General features: G+C 35.8%; 1 protein-coding gene across 2 annotated transcripts in view; it reads left to right on the top strand.

Moving 5' to 3' along the window:
- Positions 1-10,911, top strand: part of LOC125191859 (probable glutathione S-transferase) — a 19,879-nt gene extending 8,968 nt beyond the window's left edge. The window contains exons 1-2 of one of the 2 annotated variants that reach the window (XM_048089286.1): positions 9,760-10,077; positions 10,511-10,911. In XM_048089286.1, coding sequence (XP_047945243.1) covers positions 9,760-10,077; positions 10,511-10,852 — 660 coding nt within the window. In that variant the 3' untranslated portion in view covers positions 10,853-10,911. Of the gene's footprint in view, positions 1-9,759; positions 10,078-10,510 lie in introns of those variants that run through there. The other variant, XM_048089287.1, reaches the window with a different exon arrangement.
- Positions 10,912-11,504: the final 593 nt, after the last annotated feature.

The following is an 11,504-nucleotide window of genomic DNA, read 5'->3' on the forward strand; positions in this document are numbered from 1 at the left end:
CTTGAAATCTATCGGTTTTTCAAGAAATCTTTCCGGTTCAAACCTCTCTGGATCCTCCCTATGCTTGGGGTCCCATCCGATTGCCCAAGCATTCGTATTTTTGCTTATACAAGGAATAATATCAATCTATTCTCAACGTAACAAATCTATTCAAAGAATATAGTACTAATGTGATTATTCTTAGAATATTTTTATTTGCTAATACTCCTCCTTAAGTTGAATAATGGGGTCCTCAAAACTCGTGATTGATTCTTAGAATATTTTTCATTTTCTAATAATATTATTTAGAATTACATTTATTATTTATTTTCATAAAATGTATGATTTGTGTTGTTGGACAAATTTACTTAGGTGGAAATCTGATTTTGGTGTGCTCTTTTCTAGTTTTCTTTACCCTCAAAAGAATCGGAACCTTGTCATTATTACCACATATTGATTTAGTCTTTGAATTATAATATTGAATATTTAATTATTTTTGTATGATTTAAATCTATCAATAATAGGAAGTGCGACTGTTATCAAATACGTATGTCATTGCTAAGAAATTCGTGGCTTTAGACTACTTTAATTATTTTAATTAACTGTTAAATTTGTGATAATGTGAACACGAATATCTTGCTGCTCTATTTATTTTTATTTAAGGTGTATTGACAAGAATTAAAAAGATAAAAGATCTTCTAAATAATTTACCACTAAATTATTACTAATATCCCACATCTACTATTTCCGTATAGTTGTATTTTAATTAGGTTAGAATATTTTCTATTTTCGTATAGTGCCCTCCTTCAATATGTATTTAAATTTAGTTAGAATATAGAATATAATTTAAAATAAACCAATATGTAAATATTGATTAGATTGTGACTCTTATATTGTGGTAAGATACGTAATAATCATACAATAAGATGCTGTATGCGGTGGAATATAGGAGTATTATGAAACCTATACGTTCCCTTAACATGGAAATTCTTATTTTATTTATTTTAATTTCAATACATTCCATTACCATATGATATTTTTCTTATAGGATTTCGTGTCAATTTGTTTCCTTTAAACTTATATTTTACAAATTAAGAATTCCAATACGTATTTTACTTATTTTTATGGCATGATTTCGTTTTGATATATTCATATTACCCTAAATTATACAAACCTTCAATTATAAATACCCCATGCAATGAATTGTGAAACACATTCAGTAAAATTAATACTTTTAGTTTACAAAACCCTAGGCAAATTAAAAATTCAGGGCATAGTGTCAGTAATTTTGGTTTTGCAATTGATATTGACTGCTAATTCTGTAAGAGTTTTCAACATAGAGAATTATGGAGCAACGCCAGGTCAAGACATTAGCAAGGTAATTGTGATAGTCTTAATTTGTAAAATAAAATGATGTCCAACTTCATGCATGTTCAACTTCATGCATGTTCAGTTCAATTGGTCATTAAATTGATGAGAAATATCTTCGTGTAGTTAATACTGTGTAATCTATAGTTTTTTTGAAGAATTATACTGATTTCGAACCCAATTCTTACGATACTCTCCACAGTCAAATTAATAGGATGGTCATTATAATCATATAGTTATAACCACTGGCGGACACACATTATGGCGGGGGAGGGCTTAAGCCCTTCCCCAATTTTTTTTTTTTTACTTTTTTAGTTATAAAATCTTATAATTTTGTTAATAATTTATGTGAATTAATGTGTAAAAGCCCGTACCAAAATAGAAAAGTATAAGAAAATTATTATCCCATACAAAATTTGAATATATAGCCCCTACTCTAACAAATTTTTACGTCTGCCATTGAGTTATAACCATATTATATTTATGTATGAGTTATAACCATATTATATTTATGTATATTTGCGTTATATATTGTCAGTTAGTTTGGCAATTACTCTGAGCTAGCATAAATTCAGCAAAAAATATTTAGGAGTTATTTTTTGGTATACCGTGGCATTTAGGTATACCACGGTAAACCAAAAAAAAGTTTTTATATGCCGCACATTTCGATAGAGTACCAAAAGATTTCCAAAAGATTATTTAGTAGTAATTGATTTTGATAAAATAAATGCTTTCCTAAATGATTTATGTATGAATACCAAAATTAATATACTAATTGATAAAATAAATTAAATTGTCATCTAATAGGCCTACAGTGATATTCTAAAAAGAGGCGTTTAATCCAAATGGTCATGGTCGAGTGGCATGGGACTCGTCCATCCTTAACAAAATGGTTAGGGAATCGATCCCTGCCTTTGAGTATGGAGCAGCTTTAGTCCGGTGGATACCCTTGGTAATTAAAAATAAATAAATGCGTTTAATGATTATAGAAACGAAAGCTCATAATATTTATCTGGGCTTACAAATGGACCTAGTATTGGGCCTCAATAGTAGAAATGGGCTTTCCAAAAAACAAAAAAGAAACATGTCACGCACCATAATTCAATTTAGATTATCATCAACGTGCCACTTTCAATTTTTCATATCTTTTGATCATTTTAGTTTTCGAATAATTTTAGTTATCAATTTTTTATTGATTGAAAACAACGTATCAATTAAGTTGGGGACTAATTTAATAGTGGTTGTTGTATATATATTCTAACTTCGTTTTCTAGCTTGCCATTTTTCTTTAATTTTGAGCTTAGTTAAATCAATCAATAAACAAAAGAATCATGACTATTTGTAATTGTAATTGTATATTGAACATGTGATTTGGCCACATATATTTTTTATTGCACTTTGTAATTATAGAATAATTTCGAGAAAAGCATGAAATAATATTTTATAGTACTCCTATAACTTAGTTCGTTTATGCTGAATAATTTATGTTTCCTTCTTTGACTTGTCTGCTTTCTAAAGTTCCAAATGGAGACGAAGCTGAAAATGCAGGTAATAGTAACTACATTTACTTGAATGTGTTATATTCAATACTTTTAAACTATTGCAATCAATTGTAAATATAACGTCCCCATTTATTAACATTGTATCAAGGTGCACAAACTCGTGGTGTGTGATCTCATATGGACCTGTTTTTCAATTGGGTCCATGTAATTTTACTTTGTTTTCAATGATTTTACTTTCATTAGTAAACTATATGTTGGTGTGTATTTGTTTCTTCTAGATATGGATGTTTGTGTATCGTTATATTAAGGCTGTATCATTGCAATAAACTTGAATTTATATGTATATTAACATTATTTATTGAACATGGCATGACCATGTTATAATATACTTGTCAGAAGAATATTACATAAGATCTGGAGGAATATATGCAATTGATATAAAATATATTGTACCATATATAACATAGCAATAATTGTAAATTAGGTTTACCATAATTAGAGTCTTTCTAGCCTATATAATGGTGTAATCTTTGTACTCATATTCATTGAATAAGAACAATAGTTTTTTCCAACTACTTCTAACATGGTATCAGAGCAGGAAGATCTTAGCTCAGAAAAATTTCATCACAGCCAATAATACCAATTTCTCGACCTTTTTTTCAGCCAAAAACCAACCAGAAATCAACCTACACCCAGAATATGTTATATACAGATACAGAAGATACGAAAAATATAGAGCAGACGGCGAGTCTGAGAAACAGCAAAAGCATCACAGTACCATTCAAGTTGAATGGAAAGAACTACCCTTTATGGGCAAGATTGATCAAGGTGAAGATCGGAGGCAGGGGTGCCTACTCGTACATCAAAAACGATCCCCCAGAACCGGGGAGCAAGGGATATGACGAATGGGAGGAGAATGACCTAGTGGTGTTCTCATGGATTGTCGACAACATCGACAACGAGATCATTGCAGATTTTGCCCATCATCAGACGGCAAAGGCGCTCTGGGACAATCTCGCGGTGACGTTCGAGAGTAAAGCCAACAAGTACCTCATCTATGACCTGGAAGAAAAGGCAATTAACATCAAACAAGGCAATATGGATCTGGAAACATACTATAGAAAGATTCATGGACTACGGATCAATATAGATCGAAGTCAGAAACAACCAATTGTGACAAAGGAATTGATCAATTCCAGACTTTCTCAAACTCCAAAAGGCTCATCAAGTTCCTGACCGGATTAAATTAGGAATACGACTCAATCCGACGGGAAATTCTGAAAGAAGAGCCAACACCGTCAGTGGAGGCAGCGTATGGATGGGTGAAGACGGAGGCAGCTCGACGTCGAATCATGCCATCGGCGTCGTCCTCACCCACCGACAAAGCCAACGACAGTGCCGACTCATCATTTGGTGGAGAAATCGGACAAGGCCTCGCCGCCCAGACCCAACAGCCTTTGAATCGGAACGGCCCGCCACCACCGCGCCCCGCGGCCACCAGCGGACCGGGAAACAAGCCCGACACGTCGAAATTGTGGTGCTCCCATTGTGGGAAACAAAAACACACTTGGGAGACTTGCTTCAAACGGGTCGGATATCCCGATTGGTGGGAAGAACGGCAGAAGGCGAGAGCTTCTCAAGCCCAGGCGAAAATGGCGGTCGGTGTAAACAGAGAAGGGGTTCCCCGGAGAATCGAAGCCGGAAACCATGGAGAATCGACCGGAGTTGGAACGGTGGCGCGTCAGGAGCCTCCACCGGCCGGCGGCAACGTGAGGGGCATCGGAAATTTGGCAGAACGGAAGGAGATGAGAGGCGGCGCGTCTAAAGGAGGTAATTTAACTTACACAAATATTTATTTTCCCCCCAGAAGTTTGTTAAATATAAAAAACGACCCCATCTCCTTATATCTGACCCCCCAGACTTACCGAAAATTCTAAAAAGACCCCTATCTCTCCAAAAATCGGAAAATTACCCCAATTTTGAGTCAGAAAATAAATTTGCACCCCTACAAAATTTTTCCGCTGCATTTCATGTTTATGATGTTACAGCTAACAATTTGAAGGGCTGGATACTTGACTGTGGGGCAACTGATACCATGACTCCAGATAAAAATGATTTTCTTGTTTTTAGTGAAGTTACTAGATCGTATATTCAAACTGCAAATGGGGAATTGATTACTGTTATGGGGTCTGGCACTATTGATATTTCACCTACACTCCGACTTAAGAACTGTCTATATGTGCCTACATTGTCTCAAAGATTGATGTCCATAAGTCATGTGACGAAGGAGTTAAATTGCATGCTTCTAATGCATCCCGACTTTTGTATTCTGCAGGATATTCAGACGAGGGGGATTCTTGGGCATGGCACTGAGAAGCGAGGGCTCTACTATGTGGATGAGATAGCCCAACATGGAAGTGCGATGCTGGCTCACGGATCCACGAAACAGGAAACTTGGCTCTGGCACCGAAGACTAGGACACCCTTCTCCTGGTTACTTTAAATTACTTTATCCGAACCTTTCTATTTCTTTTGATTTTTCTTGTGAGACTTGTGTTTTGGCCAAGAGCCACAGACAGACTTTTAAACCCACAAATACTCGTATGTAATCTATGTTTTCTTTAGTACACTCTGATATTTGGGGCCCTGCGCCTTTTATTGGGGGAAATGGCTTTCGATATTTTGTGATATTTGTTGATGATTGTAATAGGATGACATGGATTTATTTTTTGAAACACAAGTCGGAAGTCTTTGATAGATTTGCATCCTTTTTTAAACTAATCCAGACACAATTTCATACCACTATACAAACCCTTAAGTCCGATAATGGGAGAGAATTCGTTAACAGTGCTATGACTAGGCCTGCTTATTCGGCCGGTTCCGGTTCTAACCGGACCGGTTGACCGGTTAACCGGTTTTAAATTTTCATAAATTCTAGAACCGGAACCGGAACCGGAACCGATGTGTAATTCTAATCCGAATTTATTTATAATTTTAAATAGTTCAATACTAAAAAAATAATAAGCCAACATCTAGAAATATAACAAATAATACCTAAAAAATCAAGTAAATACACAAAAGTACAAACCAACAATACAATAATATTCATATATGGATAAGAGTGATGTCAAGTGTAGTAATTGATCTTGTTGTGACTTTAGCAACGGAATTTCTAAAATAATTGATCTTGTTGTGACTAGTATATGTTAGCAATTTTTTAATAAAAAAATAGGAGTTCTAAACTTTAGCAATTTTTTAAAAAATTAAGTTTTAAAATTGAATTCCATTTCCCCTTTTTGGCTAAACAAATATTCAACGGAATTTCTAATATTACTAATTGATTTTGTAGTGACTTTTTGGTTTATAACGGAACATTTAATAAATTATTCTCAAACATATTAAAATCGTATGTTAATTGAATTGTTACATATATTTGTTATAAAGTTAAATTTCTAGCATATGAAATGATATTGTAATTGTGTAAGTTCTTTTGGAAATTAAAAACAAACTTATGATATCCTACTCATTGTAGTTAGTTTATTAAAAATTGATTGGTGAAATAATTGTAGATTCAAAGTATCACGGTTTAAACATTTTAAATACTCCAGATGCAGAGCTCGCAAATCTAACACTTTTTAAATCTAAAAATCACTCAATGTTTCAAATTATTTTATTTTAATTCAAAATTAATTCAATTAATTAGATTTATTAGTATATTAAATTATAAAAAAATAAAATTGAATTATAATCCGGTTCCCGGTTAGGAACCTGAACCGACCGGTTCCGAACCGGAACCGGTTTTATTTAAAAGGTTGGAACCGGTACCGGAACCGGAACCAGAAAATTCGGTTCCGGTTCCTCAATGAACCGGTCAGTTCCGGTTCTGATTCCGGTTAACTGAGAACCGGAGAACCGTTTAAGCACCCCTAGCTATGACCCAATTTTGTAAAAATAATGGAGTGATTCATCAAACTTCTTGTACCTATACAACTGAACAAAATGGGGTAGCTGAGAGAAAGAACAGAGTTATTTTAGAAATGACCCGAGCCCTTATGATTGAATCCAAAGTTCCCAAACATTTTTGGCCCGAAGCTGTTGCTACATCCATCTTTCTCATCAATCGCCTCCCAACCAAAATCCTAAACATGAAAACTCCCCTCGATATTTTATCTAAACAATCCAAAATTCCCGAATACCTTAACCTTCCTCCAAAAGTCTTCGGTTGTACTGTTTACACTCATATACCTAAACATGAAAGAACAAAACTCTCACCGTGTGCAACAAAATGTATTTTTGTGGGGTATAGGGTAAACCAAAAAGGGTACAGATGCTTTGATCCCAACACCAAAAAATCACCACCACTATGAACTGTAATTTTTTGGAAACCGAATTTTTCTACCACACCCACCTTAGTAGTCAGGGGGAGAATGATCCAGGTAGTTCTACGGACTATCTAAGTTGGGTTGTGCCAGTTCCAAGCTCCTGGATTGAGGAACCAACAGATCCAGTTGTCACTTCTACCGGACAGGTCTCGCCACAAGAGCCATCTCACCCAAGTCCTTGTAATCTTTCTCCAATGATATCCGAGGTAATCTCTGAACCAAGTACAGTTGAGATTTCAGTTACCACTGACACTGTTAAAACACAACCTCTTGTGGAAGACAATACATTAGATGGAGACACAGGGAGATATGCACTTCCTTTTTGGAGTACGAGGGGAATTCCGCCAAAGAGATACTCTCCCGAGAAGATTGGGAAGAAGAGTCGATATGGGGTGGCGAACTTTGTTCAAGGAAACCTGACAAAAATGGTCGAGCTTTTGAAGCTGCGTTGTATGAAGAAGAGGAGATCCCACAGTCAGCCGAAGAAGCAATGAAGCACAAGAAATGGAGGGAAGCAATGTTTGTTGAGATGAAGGCATTGATGAAAAACAACACGTGGGTACGAGGCAAGTTACCCGAAGGGGTGAAGACTGTTGGCTACAGATGTGTGTTCACAATAAAAAGGAAACCTGATGGTACTATAGAGAGATACAAGGCTAGTCTCATGGCGAAAGGGTACACCCAGACTTATGGTGTAGATTATGATGAGACTTTCTCACCGGTGACGAAAATTAACACTGTCAGAGTGCTGTTCTCAATTGCCGCCAATAAGGAGTGGCCACTTCATTAGTTTAATGTGACCAATGCAATCCTACATGGAGAGTTGCCAAAGCCAGTGTACATGGAACCTCCACCGGAATTCTCAGGAGATTTCTTAGATGGGGAAGTATGCCAACTCAAGAAGACGTTGTATGGATAAACAATCCCCATGTGCATAGTTTGGAAGGTTTACGGAAGTGATGAAGAAGTACGGGTACAAGCAGAGTAACTCAGATCACACTTTATTCATCAAGAAAAAAGGCGGCAAGATCACGTGTTTAATTATATATGTGGATGACATGATTATTACCGGAGATGATGAGGCGGAAATAACCGAACTAAGGAAAAATCTGTTTCATGAATTTGAGATGAAGGATCTCGGTCTTCTCAAATATTTCTTGGGAATTGAAGTGCTAAGGTCAAAAAAGGGGATTTTCATAAATCAGAAGAAGTATGTACTTGATCTATTGGCAGAAGTTGGGATGATCGACTGCAAACCCATGGACACCCCGATGGTGCAAAATCACGGACTACAGATAAAGGAAGGGGCAAGACAGACAGACAGGGGAAGATACCAGAGATTGGTCGGAAAACTTATTTATCTATCTCATAGAAGACCATATATTGCATACGCAGTAGGAGTAGTGAGCCAATTCATGCATGCACCTCACGAAGAACATTGGGAAGCAGTCTTGAGGATTGTCCGCTACTTGAAGGGAACGGCGGAACACGGACTTATGTTTGAAAAACATGGACACATGGAAATACATGGCTTCACCGATGCTGACTGGGCGGGGAACCCCAATGACAGGAAATCGGGTATTTCACCTTTGTAGGAGGGAACCTTGTTACGTGGAGAAGCAAGAAACATAAAGTAGTGGCGCTGTCCAGCGCAGAAGTAGAGTTTAGAGGAATCAAAAGTGGACTGACAGAGAGATACTGTGGTTGCAAAAACTGATGACGCAATTGGACCTCCGACAGGCCCTTCCGTGTAGACTCTTTTGTGACAACAAGGCGGCTATTAGTATCTCCGAAAACCCGGTGCAACATGATAGAACCAAACATGTAGAGGTGGACGGGCACTTTATCAAGGAGAATATTGAAGCTAAGGTAGTAGAAATGCCTTATGTCAAATCTGAAGATCAGTTGGCGGATATTTTGACAAAGGCAGTGAACTCGAAGTCGTTTCAAGAGGTACTATGCAAGCTAAGTATCGGGAACTCCACTACCTAGCTTGAGGGGGAGTGTCAGAAGAATATTGCATAAGATCTGGAGGAATATATGCAATTGATATAAAATATATTGTACCATATATAACATAGCAATAATTGTTACCATAATTAGAGTCCTTCTAGCCTATATAATGGTGTAATCTTTGTACTCATATTCATTGAATAAGAACAATAGTTTTTCCCAACTACTTCTAACAATACTCCCTCTGTCCCATTAGAAATTAAACGTTTTCTTTTTTAGTTTGTCCCATTAAAAATGAAACGTTTTTAAAAATGGAAACAACGCTCTCTCTACTTTTTCATCTCTCTTCATTAACTCACAAAACAACACTACATAAAATCATATGCCGGAAAACAAATGTTGCATATTTACTTGGACTGAGGGAGTATTTTGTACTACTATTTTAAAAAATATTCGTTGGTGATGGTTATCGTCACATATATCATGCGCTTTAAATCCACATCCACACTTTGCAAATGTTTCACTGAATTTGTACCAAAACAAACCAAAACAAAAATCTCCGTCTCTTTCATGAACATGGAAGACAAGGTGATTCTGCTGGATTTTTATCCGAGCATGTTCGGAATGAGGCCGAGAGTTGCGTTAGCAGTGAAGGGCATCGATTACGAGCACAGAGAGGAGGACAAGGAAAATAAATGCCAGCTTCTTCTCGAGTCCAACCCCATTTACAAGGAGATCCCCGTTTTGATCCACAACGGCAAACCCGTTTGTGGATCGTTTGTTATTGTCGAATACATCGACGAGGTGTGGAAGGACAAATCTCCGACACTGCTGCCTTGTGATCCTTACCAACGAGCTCAAGCAAGGTTCTTGGCTGATTATATAGACAAAAAGGTACTACATCCGTCTTTGAAATATAGAAACTTTTGAAATGGCACGGGTTTATATTCATAATTGGTAAAATATGAGAGAATAATGGGTAAAGTAAGAGAAAAAGCCATAGAAATAGAGTTAGTGGGTTGTGGGGTTCATTTCTTAAAGTAGAAAGTTTAGAATGTTTTTATTTTTAAGAGACATAGGTAGTATATATTGTCTAGTTATAGACAATTGCAAATAATTTTACATGTGCTATATTAGTATGATACTGTCCACTTTGGACATAATTTTCACGATTTTATATAATCATAATTTGTAGGATTATATATTGCGTGCAACTTTACTAATTATTTCCTGATGTGGGACGTGGTTTGCACATCAGCAAGTTTGATGTTGTAAATTTTTTTGATGATATTTAAAATTGTTTATATAACTTGATAATGAATTGTAGGTAATGGAAACCGGAAATTTGATATGGTGTGAGGAGCGAGAAGAGAAAGAGGCGGGTAAGAAGGGGTTCGTGGAGTTCATGAAGCAGATGGAGTCGGAGCTTGGCGATAAGCCATTCTTCGGCGACAACGGCTTCGGGTTTTTGGATGTGGCTTTGATCACATATACCCCATGGTTCAAGACCTTCGAAATCTGCGGCGATTTTAGCATCCAACAAGATTATCCCAAATTAAGTTCATGGGTAAAGAAGTGTTTGGAGATAGAGAGTGTGTCTAAATCATTGGCAGATCCCGACAACGTTTACAACTTCTATTTGACCATTAAGGAAAAGCGTGGCATTTAAATTTCTATTCGTTTATCAATGAAAAAAAGACTAGCATTCACTAGTCTTGTGTCAATCATGATGTACTTCATCTGTTCCATTAGAAATAAAACGTTTTCCTTTTTTTGGTTGTCCCAATAAAAATGAAACATTTTCTAAAATGGAAACAACACTGTCTCTACTTTTTCTTCTCTCTTACTTTACTCTCTCTTCATTAACTCACAAAACAACACTGCATAAAATCTCGTGCCGGAAACCAAATGTTGCATATTTATTGGGACGGAGGGAGTATTTTCTATGTGAAATTAATTATTATATATAGTGTTGTATGATATTTACTTTAAACCTTTCTCATTAATATATGTAATATGTCACGTCTCTATAATAACATATCTTATTATCTACGACAAGTAAATTTAAACACGCAAACTATTTCATATTTTGATAGTAATATGCATTAACCCCACAAAGATCTGGTCATTGATACGATTACCACATTTTGCTACCTTGAGAGTTTATTTTAATATTAAATAAATATATCGTATCATGATTTGGCTAGATACTAAAAGAAATAATAAAAAATTAATATTCTTATAGTATAATTTTTAATTTAATTATATTATTACCAAGTGCTACTTACCTTCAAATATTTGTTTTAATTTCTTACTAAGTA

Source organism: Salvia hispanica, chromosome 6 (assembly GCF_023119035.1).
Source record: "Salvia hispanica cultivar TCC Black 2014 chromosome 6, UniMelb_Shisp_WGS_1.0, whole genome shotgun sequence".
NCBI lineage: Eukaryota > Viridiplantae > Streptophyta > Magnoliopsida > Lamiales > Lamiaceae > Salvia > Salvia hispanica.